Raw genomic sequence first — 19,407 nt, forward strand, 5'->3', positions numbered from 1 at the left:
CTCGGTTTAATGTCTCATCCGAAAGACGGCACCTCCAACAGTGCAGCACTCCCTCAGCACTGCACTGGAGTACAGCCTAGATTTTTTGTGCTCAAATCCCTGAAGTGGAACTTAAACCCACAACCTTCTGACTCAGAGACAAGAGCGCTACCCACTGAGCCACGGCTGATTCTACAGCTAGCAATGCTACACTTGACCTACAAATAATTGATACAGACTGGAGAACGGGTCCATTGTCCATTACTCACGCTCTGAATCGTGATTTTGGGAGGAAGTCTCTATAAAGTGAAACTGAAAAAAAAAGAGGCAGTCCCAAAGTGCTTCGTCAATTACACAACAAAATTAATATGTAAAACTACACCCCATAGTTCAACTCTTCTATCAACCTGCTCGTCATATAAAATGCATTCATAAATAAGCCCCAAATCGGCTTGAATACTGACAAAGCAATATTGGGCCTTGCTACACACATCAGTCGTGATGATAAAATATCCTGAATATGGCATGCAAATAATTAGGCAGAAATAATACATAAGTGGGAAGTGAGTGATAGAACTGTCAGATTTAATTTAAGGTGAATATTAGTAAAACAATATGGAGAGGGCCCCACCATGATTACCTTTATATAGACATACACAAGTACACACAGGGGTCATTCTCACCTTCACCTCTTGAGTAGTGAATTGATAGAAATAAATATCGGGCAGATTTTGTAATGGGTGTGTGATCTGCCAGATTATTGCCCAAGGAGTGAAGGAACAAATTATCCCCATTCCTATACATACATACAGAGGCGCATTCACACAGCCACCCCCCGCCCCCCCACCACACACACACCCCGCCCCCGCCACACACACACACAGCCCCCCCCCCCCGCCACACACACACACACACACACACACACACAGCCCGCCCCCGCCACACACACACACACACACACAGCCCCCCCCACACACACATATACAGCCCCCCCACCACACACAGACACACACACACACACACACACACACACAGCCCCCCCCACACACACATATACAGCCCCCCCCGCCACACACAGACACACACACACACACACACACACAGCCCCCCCCACACACACATATACAGCCCCCCCCGCCACACACAGACACACACACACACACACACAGCCCGCCCCCCTACACACACACACACACACACAGCCCCCCCCCCCCACACACACACACACACAGCTCCCCCCCACACATATACACACCCCACACACACACACACACAGCCCGCCCCCGCCACACACACACAGACCCCCCCACACACACACATACACACACACACACAGCCCCCCCGCCACACACACACACACAGCCCCCCCGCCACACACACACACACACAGCCGCCCCCCCCACACAGACACACACACACAGCCCGCCCCCACCTCCACACACATACACATACAGGCAAATTACACACAGACCCCCCCCCCCACTCCAACCCACACTCTCTCACACTCTCTCACACACACACATTTCCCATTCCAACACTTCATACACTTATGCACGTGGTCCCCCACCCCACGCACACACATGTCCTACAAACACTGATTCATAGCTACCACACAGACTTCGACAACCCGCCCAAACACGTACAGTTTCCCACACACACCACAGATACACATAGAAGGCATAATTGAGGGGTTTTATTTGAATAGATGTTTTATATATGTTGTTCACTGAATGTTACAGTATGTAACAGAAAGACTGAAGGTGAACTGTACAAAGGTAATGGAAATGTATGGAGGAAAGGGGGTCAGAAAAAATTATCTATTTAAATCTGGAAAAAAAAAATATCTGACTGGTGCCTTCATCTGGAATATATACCAAGATACAATCTGGGTATTGATAAATCTCCACTCTTGAAGATTGCTTCATAAAATTATTGTGTTCTCACTGTATAATCTCAATACTGTAATCACATAATGGAAAAAACCAATCAGGTTACTCTGAGTAATACACATCTGGGAGATAATTGAGAAGGTATAAGATGTTTTTCAGTGTTACAGTATTCCCAATTGCCAATGTCAGTGCTTTTCCATGAATGCATCCAGTGTCATTATCAAGCACTTCTGTAAGGTACAGCGTGACTTATATACAGAGTAAGTCTCCTTACACTCAACCTAAAAATGACCTTCATCCCAACACAGAGAGAAGTGCCTACTGAGAGGAAAGAGCATGTATCTGTCTGAGGCTGAACCAGACTGTTCGCAACCTAGGTGTCATATTTGACCCTGAAATGAGTTTCCGACCACATATCCATGGCATAACTAAAACCGTCTATTTCCACCTCTGTAACATTGCCCGTCTCTGCACTTGCCGCAGCTCACCTGCTGCTCAAACCCTCATCCATGACTTTGTTACCTCTAGACTTGACTACTCCAACATACTCCAGGCTGGCCTTCCACATTCTACCCTACGTAAACAAGAGGTGATCCAAAACTCGGCAGCCCATGTCCTATCTTGCCAGGTCCCGTTCACCCTCCCTATCTGTGTAATCTCCTCCAGTCTCACAACCCCCCGAGATATCTGCACTCCTCTAATTCTGCCTTTTGAGCATCCCTGTGTCCTAACTCGCACCAAGTCCCGCTCACCCATCACCCCCTGTGCTTGCTGACCTACATTGTCTCCTGGTTAAGCAATGCCTTGATTTCAAAATTCTCATCCTTGATTTCAAATCCCTCCATGGCCTCGCCCCTCCCAATCATCTCCTCCAGCCCACAACCCCCCCCCCCCCCCCCCCCCCGAGGTGTCTGCGCTCCTCTAATTCTGCCCTCCTGAGCATCCCTGATTATAATTGCTCAACCATTGGTGGCTGTGTTTCAGCCGCCTGGGCCCCAAGCTCTAGAACTCCCTCCCTAAACCTCTCCGCCTCTCTATCTCTCTTTCCTCCTTTAAGATGCTCCTTGAAACCTACCTCTTTGACCAAGCTTCCCTGGCTTAATTTCTTCTGATGTGACTCAGTGTCAAATGTATTTATTTTTTGTCTAATAACACTCCTGTGAAGCACCTTGGGATATTTTACTCCATTAAAGGCACTATATAAACACAAGTTATTGTTGTTGCTGTGATAACTCACAATGCCATCCAGTCCCATATAGTGTAATGAATAGGCAGTGCAGTAACCCCTACTGTGGTACCCAGCCCTGTGTATTCAGGTAGAAGGGCAGTGCAATCATGTATTGTAGCAGTCCCACTTACTGAGGAGAAAGGGCAGCACGCCCTGCATAAATGAAACCTTTATTCTTCTTGCAGTGCAATGGTCGATCCACTATATCCTGTCTTTCAATGGGGCAATGAAAATCTACAACCAAAGTGGTACTGGTTTCAGCTACCAGCCAGAGAGCGTTTGTCCCAAGTTATCAATGCACTGTTACTGATGGATATCCTTTAAAACAGTTCCTTCAGTTTACAAATAACGCAAACCAAAAAAATCTGCGCAATGTCGCGATACGTAGTGAGCAGAGGAACTCTGACCCCAGTCAGTGCTAGGCACGAGTAAGGAGGCCTCTGACCTTTCCATTCTAATGAAAGAGTTAGTGTAATGGTTACACTCAAATTCAATTACCTTCCAAGTCACTTTGATACCCTGAGAAGACAGAGATTCCAGTACAACTTCAATGGGCGGGCCGTCTGGGGCTAAAGAGAAAGTTTAAAACATAAAAGGGAAAACATCAGTCAAACTGACTTAATAGAACTGAGAAACTGGGCTTCTGTAAGCAAGGAGGTCTTGACCCAAAGTGACCCCAGAAACACCTAGGTGAACTAGTCCGCTCTCCTCACATGACACTGAGCACATACCCCACACACTTACCCCTCCTGCCAACCAAAATATACACCCATTAATAAGAACATAATTACATAAGAAATCAAATGATCAGTAGGCCGTAAATAAATCATTGCGTTGCTTGTGCATTTTTGCCAATGATATTATTGGGTACTGTAATGGGCTTTTCAGAATTGAGAAATTTTCAACTGTTAATGCACCCTTCTTTAAAATAAAGAATTAAAAACAAGATTGGAATGTCAGCACCAATCGCCAGGCTATAATGGATAACTGGAGACATCTTGTTCACTCGATGTCCTTCAGGGAAGGAAATCTGCCGTCCTTACCCGGTCTGGCCTATATGTGACTCCAGACCCACAGCAATGTGGTTGGCTCTTAATTGCCCCTCTGAAATGACCTAGCAAGCCACTCAAGAGGCAGTTAGGGATGGGCAATAAATGCGGGCCTTGCCAGCGATGCTCACATCCCATGAATGAATTTTAAAAATGGGATAAATTTCCCGATTACACACTTACAGTGAGGTGCAACTATCCAGGGGAGCATGGGACACATGTAGGGCTGATTCTCCAGCCTGATACTTCCTTCAAGCGTAAATCCTTCCTGGAAGTGCAAGGTTGGCTAATTGATCTTAAAATGGCTTGAAAATAGAGGCAGAATAGAGACAGCTTACTTGAAAGCAACTGGAATTCTGTCAAAAAGGCAGCGAGCAAGTGTGTTCGAGGAGGGTTTGAAATGAAAGGACTGAAGGTGCCAGAGGAGACAAAATAAATCAATTAACTTGATGAAGGCTTAAGGAAAATGCTTGCAGTCCTATGTAATTTGGGGTTCAAGGATGAAAAGGAGAAACAAGCGGGAAGCAATTTGAAAAGTTTGTTAGCATTAAATGAATATCTTAATGAAACCGTCATGCGGGGGAGCATCAGCAAGTCCTTTACTCTCTGGAGCTTTCTTCTTATGTCCTGCACCTTGCTACGCTATCTCCTAGATATATATATATATATATAAAGGTATATATATAAATCTAAAGCTTCTATCAGTAAAAGTGACCATGAGGTTGTCAGATTGTCATAAAAAACCCATCAGATTCACTAATGTTCTTTAGGGAAGGAAACCTGCTGCCCTTACCTAGTCTGGCCTGTAGGTAACTGCAGATCCACAGCAACTCGTAAGAACATAAGAACTAGGAGCAGGAATAGGCGATTTGGCCCCTCGAGCCTTCTCCGCCATTTAATAAGATCATGGCTGATCTGATCAAGGACTCAGCTCCACTTCCCCGCCCGCTCCCCATAACCCTGGACTCCCTTATCATTGAAGACCCTTAACTGCCCCCTGAAGTGGCCGAGCAAGCCACATAATTGTATCAAACCGCTACAAAAAAAAACAATTGTGGGAGCACCTTCACAGCACTGGGGGCTCACCACCACCTTCTCAAGGGCAACCAGGGGTGGGCCATAAATGCTGGGCCTCGCCTGCGACCCCCACATCCCGGAACTGAATGAAATAAATAAATGCAAATTGTTGGTTGAATAGCAAAAATGCATTTTGCTTTAATACAGCTTGCCGACATCCATTCAAAGAAAGAGGTAAAGCACTTCTACATATCAATTTTGTTTTGTATGGATATTGCTCTTCGTCGCAACGCCCCGACCTCCCCCACCCCCGCCTCATCCGCAAAAGAATAATACTTTCACAAATTAAGTACTGTCAGTTTGAAATAAACTGTACCAAGGTCAGACACAACAGGGAGGCTGAATGCTTTGCTCAAGAAAATCTAATCTGGTGGCAGCAGCAGGATAAAAGGCATCCATCCACTGCGACCGAGGAAGGCATGGGCTTCGAAATCCTTCTCCCTTCGCTGCTCTGCAGATCAATCAGTGAAGAGGCCCGATAGTCACCAGTATGACGTCAGCGCCCATCCCTTTCAGTGAGATTGGATTCATCTTCAATCACTGTGATAAAGTTCAATCAGACTGATACATGAGGTTTTACTGCACCATCACTGATTGATTGGAGAGCAAGGTTTGCACTGCACAGAATAGGCAAGACACACACAAACACACACCATCAATCAAGATGGCCAATATGGAAATGTGGAAGGACCCCAGTGACCTGGGGGTCATCAGGCACATTATGCTGACTAACTGCGGATGTGCTATAATTAGATGTTCCTGTCGTAAAACAAAGGATGCCACAACCAGTGCCGTGTAATTAGGAGAGGGGGGTAGGGGGTACAGGAATCCTGAGACTGAACTCAGCAAAAGGTTTTAGCACATCTAATGACATTGCCAGTTTCAATTATCAGGGCCAATGTGACCTTCCGGATTCGTTTTGATCGCCTTAAGGAGTCAGAGAGGAATTTCCCTGATTTTTTCGCCCCCCCTAATTGGTCTGAGTTTTTAATCTGGTTACTGAGGGGGGCGGCTGGGGAGTACTGAAAACCAGAGAAGGCCCGAACTGTTCAACCCTCGACCTTTGACCTTTTACCTGCTTCGTCCGTGGTGATGGTGAGCTCGTTGCTGGCCTCGCTCTTTCCGATGCGGTTTTTGGCGTACATGCGGATGTTGTAGGTGGAAGATGGGTGCAGGTCAATGATTGTGGCCTGGTTTAACTGAGGCGAGACATCTTTTGTCCGTTGCACAGCATCCCAAGAATCTGCAGGACACAGAATGCATTCCCCTTTGAAGAATTGGTGAAGCTGTACCCTTTGGCACTTCCATGGTGAGGGGTTTTAATTGTCAGCTAGGCTGGGTATGACTATGGTGAATTTTTGCACCAGTCAAAAGGAATGTCAGTGCTGGCAAAGAGAATCATAGAATCATAGAAATTTATGGCACAGAAGGAGGCCATTTGGCCTATCCTGCCTGTGCTGGCCAAAAAAGAGCTATCCAGCCTAATCCCACTTTCCTGCAGGTTACGGCACTTCAAGTGTATATCCGAGTGCTTTTTAAATGTGATGAGGATTTCTACCTCTACCACCCTTTCAGGCAGTGAGTTCCAGACCCTCACAATCCTCTGGGTGAAAAAAGTTCACCTCAACTCTCCTCTAAACTTCCCCCCAATTACTTTAAATCTATGTCCCCTGGTTATTGACCCCTCTGCTAAGGGAAATTGGTTCTTCCTATCCACTCTATCCAGGTCCCTCATAATTTTATACACCTCAATCAAGTCTTACCTCAGCCTCCTCTGTTCCAAAGAAAACAACACCAGCCTTTCCAATCTTTCCTCATTTTTGGAACGCTATCCCATTTTATTTGCAGTCAAATTCCCAATTTTAACCTAACCCAGCCGACATGAAAGGGACGGGTTCAAGTCCAAGGTTCATCTTACATCCCTGCCCTATTATACACTCCATTAAAGACAAGAGGCATCTGACCCAGACTCGTCCCATTCCCGGGGCTCAAGTTTTTCCAGGCCAAGGATCGCACAGGTAGCTGCAGAAGAAAGCTCCCTCGACACTGCCCATGTCAATGTGTTGTAGCTCAGCGTTGTGAGTTCCCTGTACTGCACCGGTGTGAACGCTTCTCCTTTGCGATTTGTGCCAAGTGACAGCGAGCACTGTGCTGTGGACTCACACCCAGCACCAACTCAGTTCACATCATCATCATAGGCAGTCCCTTGAAACGAGGATGACTTGCTTCCACGCCAAAAAAGGATGAGTTCACAGGTGTTTCAATGAAGGACCCGAACTACATCCTCAAGGGTGGAAGATGCCTGTGCGTGGATTTTTTTAACGTGTGGTGGCCATTGCACACCAGTCACCACACTGGCTTGACAGAGCTAGGTCTTGGCCCAGTGGCAAGGATTACCCAAGACGAGTGGAGACCAGCCCCGCTGCACGGTCCTAGTGCGTACACATATCGCAGTGTGGGTTGGCCCGTGCTGCCCCTGTGCCCCTTGCCCCGAACTCACACCTCTCCTGGGCCCCGATCATGTCCATCTACAGTCTCTCGCCGCTCCTTCGCCACGACCTCGTCGCTCCTGCTGTATCAGCCCACGCTCCAATCACCGACCTGGATCTTTATGATGTCACTCTTCGCTGCCGTCGCCCTCCTGCACCAACTCGTGCTGCTCCCTAAAGAGGCATGCCTCACCGCGGTTCCCTGAGACCTTACCGCGGTTCCCTGAGACCTCACCGCGGTTCCCTGAGACCTCACCGCGGTTCCCTGAGACCTCCACACAGTTCCCTGAGACCTCCACACGGTTCCCTGAGACCTCCACACGGTTCCCTGAGACCTCACCGCGGTTCCCTGAGACCTCCACACAGTTCCCTGAGACCTCACCGCGGTTCCCTGAGACCTCCACACAGTTCCCTGAGACCTCCACACAGTTCCCTGAGACCTCCACACAGTTCCCTGAGACCTCCACACGGTTCCCTGAGACCTCCACACGGTTCCCTGAGACCTCCACACGGTTCCCTGAGACCTCCACACGGTTCCCTGAGACCTCCACACGGTTCCCTGAGACCTCCACACGGTTCCCTGAGACCTCCACACAGTTCCCTGAGACCTCCACACAGTTCCCTGAGACCTCCACACGGTTCCCTGAGACCTCCACACGGTTCCCTGAGACCTCACCGCGGTTCCCTGAGACCTCACCCCGGTTCCCTGAGACCTCCACACGGTTCCCTGAGACTTCCACGCCGCCCCCGGAGGCGTCCACACTGCTCCCGAGGCCGCTCGCCACTCCTTTTATGGCCCCGACCTGCCGCTGGTGTTCTCACGCAGGTCAGGGTCTCTATGCATTTCACATAGGCTCCTTGCTGCTCGCAGAAAAACATGCTCCCTGCCAGTCTGTGCTGCATTTGAACCTAAGTGCCAGATGCGTCGGGACAATGGCCAAACTCAACACTTTGCTCAATCCAGCAAGCTAATTTTTACAACCTGGGTGAAAACTAAAGCCTCTTCTGAAAAAAAAGATCTCGCTTTAACAACCGTTGAATTTCAGATGATGGCATCTTAACATTAGGGGAGCCGGGTCGAAGGTCAGCAATCACTCGTACCTCCCAGTTCTAGGCTACAGGTTAACAAACTGTTAACTGTTCAGTGTCACAGTGGGGTACAACATGAGGGGCAGCAGATCAGGGAGAGGAATAAACGTAATATAAAGGGGGACGAAATAAAAATGCTAATAAGCCACTTGTCGTTAAGAGCGTTCCAATTAACCAGCACGTAACGCACTTTTACCACAACCTGAAGAAAGGTTGTCATTTTATAATGCCTTGTGTGATACCTGAATTGCTAAACATTGCTTCTGAAGGCAGCTAACACACAACTTCTGTTACATTAGCCCTTGGGTTTTATAATATTCATAAGGTTAATGTAACTGACACCAAGTATTTACAGCCGCAGGGCATTGACAGCCTAAAAAACCCCACTGAATAATCAATGATGCCACCGCATGTACTTTCAGAGGGAAAATTATACAAATACCAGCGTCAGAGTCAGGGATTTAAAAGGATGAAACGGGACGACCATTGCTCCGTGTTTGTCTCCTGCAAATGTCAAAAGGATATCAGTCTTGATGTTCAGTGCTGACAACTGGAAAGGATCTTTTTCGATTTGCATTGCCAAGGAGCACGGTGGGAAAACTATTATCCCTGATTGGAAGACTGCTGAGAAAAAAATCTAAAAAGACACCCTCTGTTTCTTTCTCAATCCTTAAATGTTATTGGTTAAGGAGATAGATTGGTTCCGCCCTTCACTGAGGTCCCAGATGCCCCGTTGCCCTCGCTGCGTCGCTATCAGCTCACATTTCCAGCAAGTTACCCCGCAAAAACTGTTCTGGCTGTAGGGTGCAGGAGAGAATCTAACTAATGGGGCACGCCGTGTGATGCTAAGCAGAATCCGACCTATTATATCAACAGCTATACCTGGTAAAGAATCATAGTTAAAATGGCTGCCTCTCTTTCCTTTACTGGGACAACTAAAAACTCTTTTCTGGGGCCTAGAGGGCCAGTGAGCAGTTAATGTGGCTGCAGCGACATACCTACCCAACCCCCACCCCCTCCCCCGCCACACACCACCCCACCCCCCCATCATCCCTCCTCCCCACCACGTCTACCCCCCACCACCCCTCCTCCCTACCCCCTGCCCCCCCCACACACCACCCCACCCCCCCATCATCCCTCCTCCCCACCACATCTACCCCACACCACCCCTCCTCCCTACCCCCTACCCCCCCACACACCACCCCACCCCCCCATCATCCCTCCTCCTCACCACTCCTTTGCCCCACCACTCCACTCATGACTCCCTCCAGGAGTTAATATCAGCACCTTGATTTCTGGAATGTACCTGACTTGTTCTTGCATTCGATGTCAAAGCCGGTGATGGGACTGTTGCCATCAAAGCCCATACTCCACCTCAAAGCAATGCTCCGAGCTCTCACCTCACGTATCTCGATCTCTGGAGGATCTGGGGGTTCTGTAATATGGGAGGAAGAAATAGTTCAGAAAAAAAGAAGTGTACTACTACTAACTGATTCATATCACATTTCTAATCTGTTATGTTGTACCCAAACAGAAATCTCTGTGGAATTTCTTCACTAAGTCTTTACTAGAAATGAATGTATAGGGGAAGAAATTTGGCATATTAGCACCCCCAGTGAGCACCTGGCGGGGGCGCTAATGGGGCACTCAGGCAGTAGTGCTGTGGCAGGGCAAATCCCATGACAAACGGCAAATTCGTCCGCTACGTAGCACCGGCGATAACAGTTAGCGCCTTGGTATCTTTGGCCATGCAGATTTTGACGTCAATGAGCGTGCAACGCCCGCTGGGCGCTCGATCTGCAAATTTCAGTAGCACCTCCCACCTTACCGCCGAAGTGCCAAAGCACCAGGGAGTGGAGGCGTGAACCAGCCAGCTTGCGGGGCGCTACTTAAAGGAAAGTGCCCTAGCTGTCAAGGAACCTCCGTTCCAAAGCTCAGTTATGAGTGGCAGAGAGCGCAGGATGTATCTGCAGACAAATAACGGCTGCTTAGTCCTCGGAGTGTTGCGGGCCATCAAAGGACTTTGCATTTCATCCCACAGCATACCGTCGTTCTGCATTCCCCAAATCATTGAGGGCGGATGTGCAGACTCCAGTGACCCTCTCCTTTAATGGCTGGTAGGCGCCTTTGCCAATGTTCATTCCCGATTACACAACACCTCATATTCGTTATCGCTTGAAGCCTAACGCCACTCACCTATGCCATTAGTGCCTGATTTAGCACTCCCCTGCATTCTTTGAGCACTGAGACCGAATTTAGCAGGCAGCGAGATTGATTAGAGCCTGGCGCTAAACTTCCAACTTCTCAAAAGTTAACGCCCCAATCAGGGTGATACTGAATTTCTAGCCCTAACACAAAGTGTTTATATTGCATCCGTAAGTAGATAAGGATCATTTCCTCTATGTAAACGTGGGGAAGACTATGAAGCCATTGTCTTTGTCACACGCCATAATCTCTGTTCCCTCACCACTCATTCCATCTTCCTTCCTGACCACAGTGTCAGGCTGAACCAGATTGTTTGTAACCTCGGCGTCCTATTTAAACCTGAGCTGAGTTTCTGACCCCATATCCTCGCCATCACAAAGACCACCTATTTCTACCTCTATAATATCGCCCATCTTCACTCCTGTCTCGGCCCATCTGCTGCTGACATCCGCATCCATGCCTTCGTTACCTCCAGACTCGACAATTCCAAAAGCTGTCGGCCTCTCATCTTCCACCCTTCAAGAACTTGAGCTTATCCAAAACTCGGCTGACCATGTCCTATCTCGTACCAAGTCCCACTCACCCCTGTGCTCGCTGACCTACATTGGCTCCCGGTCCACTAACGCCTCCATTTTAAAGTTCTCATCCTCGTTTTCAAATCCCTCCCTATCTCTGTAACACGCTCCAGCCCCACTACCCTCTGAGATCGCTGTAGTTTTTCAGCTATGACCTTTTGTGCATCCCGCACTTCCTTTTCCCAATCGTTGGCGACCATGCCTTCAGCCGTCCGACACGCTCCTTAAAACCTAACTCTTTGATCAAGCTTTCAGCTGGTGGCCCGGAAAGAAGATGGAATGTGTGGCGAAGGAACAGAGATTATGGTGGGTGACAAAGACAATGGCTTCAGATTCTTCCCAATGTTTACATGGAGGAAATGAGGAAATGATACAGTTGCAATATAAACACTTTGTGTTAGGGTTAGAAGTTTGGTATGGCCCTGATTGGGGCATTAACCTTTGAGAAGTTGAAAGTCAGTGACCCATGCTATTGTCTCCTTCTTTGACTCGGTGTTAATTTTGGGTCTGATTATGCTCCTGTGAAGTTTTTTGGGACATTTTACTACCAAAATTCCCTGGATTCCGGGGAGGTCCCAATTGATTGGGAAAACACAAATGTAACATCCCTATTTAAGAAAAGAGGGAGACAAAAAACAGGAAACTATAGTCCAGTTAGCCTAATATCAGTTATTAGGAAAATGCTGGTGTCCATTATTAAGGAAGTAGCAGCAGGACCTTTAGAAGTCATAATACAATCAAGCAGAATCAGCATGGTTTTATGAAAGGGAAATCATGTTTGACAAATTTGCTGGAGTTCTTTGAAGATGTAACAAGTAGCGTGGATAAAGGGGAACCAGTAGATGTAGTGTATTTGGATTTCCAGAAGGCATTTGATAAGGTGCCACATAAAAGATTACTGCACATGACAAGAACTCACGGGGTTGGGGTTAATATATTATCATGGATAGAGGATTGGCTAACTAACAGAAAGCAGAGAGTCGGAATAAAGGGGTCATTTTCAGGTTGTCAAATTGTAACTAGTGGGGAGCCACAGGGATCAGTGCTGGGGCCACAACTATTTACAATCTATATTAATGACTTGGATGAAGGGACCAAATATAATGAAACCAAAGTTGCTGATGATACAAAGATAGGTGGGAAAGCAAGTTGTGAAGAGGACACAAGAATCTGAAAAGGGATATAAAAAGACTAAGTGAGTGGGCAAACATTTGGCAGATGGAGTATAATGTGGGAAAGTGTGAGGTTATCCATTTTGGCAGGAAAATATAAAAGCAAATTATTATTTAAATGGAGAGAGACCACGAAATGCTGTGGTACAGAGGAATCTGGGGGTCCTTGTACATGAAGACAAAAAGTTGGCATACAGGTACAGCAAGTTATTAGGAAGGCAAATTGAATGTTCGTCTTTATTGCAAGGGGGATAGAGTATAAAGGCAGGCAAGTCTTGCTATACAGGGTGTTGATGCGATCACATATGGAGTACTGCGTATAGTTTTGCAGAGAGGATGTTTCCCCTTGTGGGGGAATCTAGAACTAGGGGGCATAATTTCAGAATAAGGGGTCGCCCATTTGAAAGGGAGATGAGGAAGAATTTATTTTCTCAGAGGGTCGTGAATCTTTGGAATTCTCTACCCCAGAGAGCTGTGGAGGCTGGGTCTTTGAATATATTTAAGGTGGAGATAGACACATTTTTGAATGATGGGGGGGTCAAGGGTTATGGGGAGCAGGCAGGAAAGTGGAGTTGAGGCCAAGATCAGATCAGCCATGACCTTATTAAATGGCGGAGCAGACTCGAGGGGCCAAATGGCCTCCTCCTGTTCCTATTTCTTATGTTCTTATGTTAAAAGTGCTATAGCAATGTGAGAGGCGGCCCTCTTGGTAGACTGCTAGAATAGCATGGGGCATGTGTGGAGGCAATTAATCTCTAAAGTCAACTTTGCCTTGGGGAGAACATTAGGACTAACATATGAGGAGAATCTGGATCGACTGGGCCTGTATTCACTGGAGTTTAGAAGAATGAGAGGGGATCTCATAGAAACATATAAAATTCTGACGGGACTGGACAGGTTAGATGCAGGAAGAATGTTCCCGATGTTGGGGAAATCCAGAACCAGGGGACACAGTCTAAGGATAAGGGGTAAGCCATTTAGGACCGAGATGAGGAGAAACCTCTTCACTCAAAGAATTGTGAACCTATGGATTTCTCTACCGCAGAGAGTTGTTGAGGCCAGTTCGTTAGATATATTCAAGAGGGAGTTAGATATGGCCCTTACGGCTAAAGGGATCAAGGGTTATGGAGAGAAAGCAGGAAAGGGGTACTGAGGTGAATGATCAGCCATGATCTTATTGAATGGTGGTGCAGGCTCGAGGGGCTGAATGGCCTACTCCTGCACCTATTTTCTATGTTTCTATGTTTAGCATGTAACGAAGCATTACGATTTACCTTGCACAGTGAGCTGTATCAACCCTCGGTCCTCTCCATAAGAATTAATAGCATGGCAGGAGAAAAACCCTGAATCGCCTCGTACCGTTGGGGTAATCTGAAGAGAAAAGAGATGGAACAAAAGGCAGAGATAAGAAGATATAAAACTACCACTGCTGGAAATTTGAAATAAATTTGAAATAGACAGCAGATTTATCAGCATTTGGTTAGAGAAAATACAGGCCGATGCTTGTAGATACACACCACCAGAACTTCTACGTTTGCTATTTCCTCAATAGAACAATAGCAATTTGCAGTAGGCTCTTCGGTCCATTGTGTCAGTACTAGCTCTTTGCTAGAGCAATCCAGCAGTAATATCAATGTCCCATACTCTCCCATAAGAACATAAGAGTAGGAGCAGGAGTAGGTCCTACGGCCCCTCGGGCCTGCTCCGTCATTCAATAAGATCATGGCTGATCTTCGGCTTTATCTCCACTTTCCCCATATCCCTTGATTCCACTAGAGTCCAAAAATCAATATATCTCGGCCTTGAGCATACTCAACGACTCAGCATCCACAGCCCTCTGGAGTAGAGAATTCCAAGGTTTCACAACCCTCTGAGTGAAGAAATTGCTCCTCATCTCAGTCTTGAGTGGCCGACCCCTTATCCTGAGACTATGCCCCCTAGTTCTAGACACTCCAGCCAGGGGAAACAACCTCTCAGCATCTACCCTGTCAATTCCCTCTCAGAATCTTACATGTTTAAATGAGATCTCCTCTCAGTCTTCTAAACTCCCGAGAGTATAGGTCCAATCAACTCAAGAGGAAGACCTGTGCCTTCCTTTGCCTCAGATATTTATTGAATTTTGCCTTAAAAGATGATTCAAACACTCCCTATAATAAAACATTCCATCCTTCAATGACCCTTCACTTAAAGAAATGTCTCCTGGCCTCTCTCCTCATTCTTCTTAGCGGCAATTTTAAATTGATGACCCCTCATTACTGACCTCCTCAGTCACTCTATCAAAACCCTCACCATTTTAAGAGGCTCTGTTAAATCTGCTCCTAGCTTTCTCTGCTCGAGTGGAAACAGTCCCAAGGTCTCATGTTTCTCCTCAAAGTGGAAGGGCCCGAATTTAATTATTGTCCTCTAGATATTCTGGCAAGAATTCATTTTACTGCATCGAATATTTCTGGCAACATTTTGTGCACTAATTCTGATGGCTCCAGTGGATTTGGTGCTCAGTCCTATTTGAAGGGCTGTGACTGTTTGAGTCTTTCTCGTTGTAACTCAATTCACACCAGGTCACTGACAATTAATATGCAGAAACTTTTTTCACCATGGTACTTACTGGGGCAGGTTACGTAGGCGGAGGAGGGCGCGGAGGGAACGGAATTATTGGTTTCTCCGCATGCTGTAATTCCACAATGTGAGTCTTTTGGCCCTGACAGGTTCCCCTCCCACAAGTCAGCCTGATTGGTGAGCTTGGATTCCAGTCAGGCAGAGCGAGGATCACTCCAAGCAGGCCCGATCCCCGACTCTGGGCGGGTGTCCAACCCCGGGGGGTACGATCCCCAACCCTGGGGGGATGTCCAACCCCGGGGGGTACGATCCCCAACCCTGGGGGGGTGTCCAATCCCGGTGGGTACGATCCCCAACCCTGGGGGGGTGTCCAACCCCGGGGGGTACTATCCCTGACCCCGGGGCATCCGATCCCTGACCCCGGGGGGGTTCTATCCCCGACTCTGGGGGGGGTGTCCAACCCCGGGGGGTACTATCCCCGACCCTGGGGGGGGGTGTCCAACCCCGGGGGGTACGATCCCCGACCCTGGGGGGGTGTCCAACCCCAGGGGGTACTATCCCCGACCCTGGGGGGGTGTCCAACCCCGGGGGGTACGATCCCCGACCCTGGGGGGGGTGTCCAACCCCGGGGGGTACGATCCCTGACCCCGGGGCATCCGATCCCTGACCCCGGGGGGGGGGGGATTCTATCCCCGACCCCAGGGAGATGTCCAACCCCAGGGCGCCCGATGACCACCTGGGCGGGGTGTTTCTGATCCCTGATCCTGGGGGTCTCATCACTGACCCAGGGGGGGTCCGATCCCTGACCCGGGGGGGGGTTCTATGCCCAACCACAGGGAGATGTCCAACCCCAGGGCGCCCGATGACCACCTGGGCGGGGGGGGGGGGGGTTTCTGATCCCTGACCCTGGGGGTCTCATCACTGACCCGGGGGGGTCCGATCCCTGATCCCGGGGGGTCCAATCCCCTACCTTGGGGAGTCCGAAACCTGACCCCGGGGAGTCCGATCCCTGACCCCGGGGTGTGTTTGATCCCTGACCCCGGGGAGTCCGATCACTGACCCCGGGGAGTCCAATCACTGACCCTGGGGGTGGTCTGACCCCTGACCCTGGGGAGTCCGATCACTGACCCCGGGGGGGTCTGATCACTGACCCCGGAGAGTCCGATCCCTGACCCCGGGGGGTCTGATCACTGACCCCAGGGAGTCCGATCCCTGACCCCGGGGGTTCCAACCCTGACCCAGGGGAGTCCAATCACTGACCCTGGGGGGTTCCAACCCTGACCCAGGAGAGTCCGATCACTGACCCCGGGGAGTCCGATCCCTGACCTCGGGGAGTCCGATCACTGACCCTGGGGGGTTCCAACCCTGACCCAGGGGAGTCCGATCACTGACCCCGGGGAGTCCGATCCCTGACCCCGGGGATTCCGATCACTGACCCTGGGGTGTCCGATCCCTGACCCCGGGGAGTCTGATCACTGACCCTGGGGGGTTCCAACCCTGACCCAGGGGAGTCCGATCACTGACCCCGGGGAGTCCGATCCCTGACCCCGGGGAGTCTGATCCCTGACCCTGGGAAGTCCGATCACTGACCCTGGGGGGGTTCCAACTCTGACCCAGGGGAGTCCGATCACTGACCCCGGGGAGTCCGATCCCTGACCCCGGGGAGTCTGATCCCTGACCCCGGGGAATCCAATCCATGACCCCGGGGATCTGACCCCTGACCTCTTTGTGTAGGGTGGATGTCTGATGGCGGGGTGTTTGTGGGGCCAGGGACACTTCTCCCCGAAACTGTCCTCACCTCAATTCAGCTGCCGGCTTTCCCGTGGCCTGGAAAACCAGTCCCCCCTCGCCACCAGGCCCCCCCGCCCGCACCCCCCTTCCCCCAACCCCGCTCCGGTAAAACCTGCAACGCTGGTAAATCAGAGGCTGCCAGCCTCATTGAAATATTTATTTTGCCAACCACCTCCTGGGAGCGGGCTGGCTGGCCGTCCCGTGTCCTGCCTCCGTAAAAGGGAAAGAGGGTAGGATGGAGGAAGGTTAGGGTCGGGATTCAGATTTTAAAATTGTAACCTGATCTGAACCCAACCCATCTGTTTTTGTATGCAAAAAATCAGCCCATTGTGTATACAATGATGATTTTTCTGGAAGAAATGATTATCAGTTATATCTACAAAAACAATATTCAACTAAACACAGACTCTGGATTGTGTCGTGTAATATAATGTATTCATCCTGCCTCTAGAGGGGGAACTAGGGCTTTTGTATTGGAACAAAGACCATATGGTGATTGTATCACTTGTAACAACCAATAACTATTCCTGAAAATGATTGGTCAGTGTATATGATGGCAAAGTAGGGTAACTTGCCAACCCTCCCAGATTTTCCCCGCCCAGGGTGGGGCGTGAATCTCCCGGACACTGCTGAAATCAGTCTGGGAGAACTTCACCATTTCAATTTCTCACCTCAGTATCGCTCACTCTGCTCCCTGAAGTCACCAGCTCCTGCTCCGAGACATTATCGCCCCACCCCACCGCACTAGCAAAGAGAGCACCCCTCCCCTACTTATGGGGTGGACTAAAGATGGGACCGGTTGTTGGAGAAGCAGCTGGGAGTAGGGGGAGGCGGTGGGGGGAATTAAGAGAGAGAGCGATGGAGCGAGGGGAAGTGGGGGGCTGGGTTGGAAAAGAGTGATCAGGAGCTAGAGGGCACGGGATTGTGATTAAGGCTAGGGGGAAAGGGCGGGGGAGTGGAACTAGATGAGAGCTGACATGGGCTTGATGGGCCAAACGGCCTTCTGCCGTACTTTAACTATTCTATGATTCATTGTGGGGCAAGCTCAAAACACGTATCAAGCGTTGCTGGGTACACTAAGTTTTATTAGCAAGCATCGACACAGCGCTACAAACCCTGTTTGTCAGTGTGCATCAAATAGCCAGTTAAGAAACGCAGCAATGGTGCATAAGACTCCCTAACCTCACACGTTTCTGCAGAAGCCTGCACCCTCACCCCAAAGAACCACCTGAATTCACTATGTTATTAGTTGAGAGGTAAGTATGCAGATTAATGTGCAATTGTTGTGTTTTTTTTTTAAAACACACATACACACACACACACACACACACTCCCCAGGCTGCCTGGAAGCAAAATAGAACCAATCTGCTAAACAGAACTTCAGAAAGGTTGACAGTGATGGTGAGTGGCAATCCAGATTACATCTAATTAAGGATAACGTCTATTAATATTTCTATACTGAAACATGAAGTGAATTTATATCCCGCTGTTTGGAAAGACACGCCACTAAAACCAAATGTTATTCAAACGAATAGAATACAGGGGTAAGTTTTAAGCATCAGCTCTCCCAGTGATGAGCTTTGTTACAACCAAAGAGCATATTGGGAATCGAACGCCCAATTCACAGCCCGCTTCATTTTCCACCCTAATGGCTCGGAATGGGTCCCAGAGTCCCTCACACCTCACCTGCTCCAGGAACATAAGAACAGGAGTAGGCCACTCAGCATTCAGAGGAGCAGGCTCGAGGGACCGTGCGGCCTACTCCTGATCCTTTTTCTTATGTTCACCGCCCTCCCGAGCCTGCTCCGCCATTTAATTAGATCAGGGCAGATCTGCATATCTCAACTCCATTTATCTTGCTTAGCTCCATATCCCTTGAAACCCTTAGCAGACTAAAATTTATTGATCTCAGTCTTGAAAGCTCCAATTATCCCAGCATCCCAGCCTTTTGGGGTGGGGCTGGGTTGAGGGGAGGGGAGGCGAATTCCAGATTTCTACCACCCTTTGTGTGGAACAAAATCCTGATTTTTCTCCTAAATGGCCTGACTCTCATTTTAAGATTATGTCCCCATTGTTCTTGATTTCCCCCACCAGATGAAAAAGTTTCTCCTCATCTACCCTATCCAATCCTCTTAACATTTCAAACAGATCGCCATCCCCCGCCAACCAGCCGCCTCCTCCCCCCATGCCCCAATCTTCTATACTCTGTGCTGGGAATGCTAACTCATAAAATGTCCTCCACGAATAACATTTAATGTGATGAGCTTGTTTGACCTAATGGTCCAAGCTGTCCTGAGCCTAAAAAAAA

At 48.9% G+C, this 19,407-nt stretch overlaps 1 protein-coding gene across 1 annotated transcript in view; it reads right to left on the bottom strand.

Annotated features, from left to right (window-relative positions):
* LOC139276218 (cell adhesion molecule DSCAM) overlaps positions 1-19,407 on the bottom strand; it is a 699,015-nt gene that overhangs the window by 176,642 nt on the left and 502,966 nt on the right. The window contains exons 12-15 of the mRNA XM_070893864.1: positions 14,027-14,123; positions 10,107-10,235; positions 6,298-6,465; positions 3,595-3,665 (exon numbers count right to left, since the gene is read on the bottom strand). Coding sequence (XP_070749965.1) covers positions 3,595-3,665; positions 6,298-6,465; positions 10,107-10,235; positions 14,027-14,123 — 465 coding nt within the window. The remainder of the gene's footprint in view (positions 1-3,594; positions 3,666-6,297; positions 6,466-10,106; positions 10,236-14,026; positions 14,124-19,407) is intronic.

The sequence above is a fragment of the Pristiophorus japonicus genome, chromosome 11, assembly GCF_044704955.1.
Source record: "Pristiophorus japonicus isolate sPriJap1 chromosome 11, sPriJap1.hap1, whole genome shotgun sequence".
In the NCBI taxonomy this organism is placed as follows: Eukaryota; Metazoa; Chordata; class Chondrichthyes; family Pristiophoridae; genus Pristiophorus; species Pristiophorus japonicus.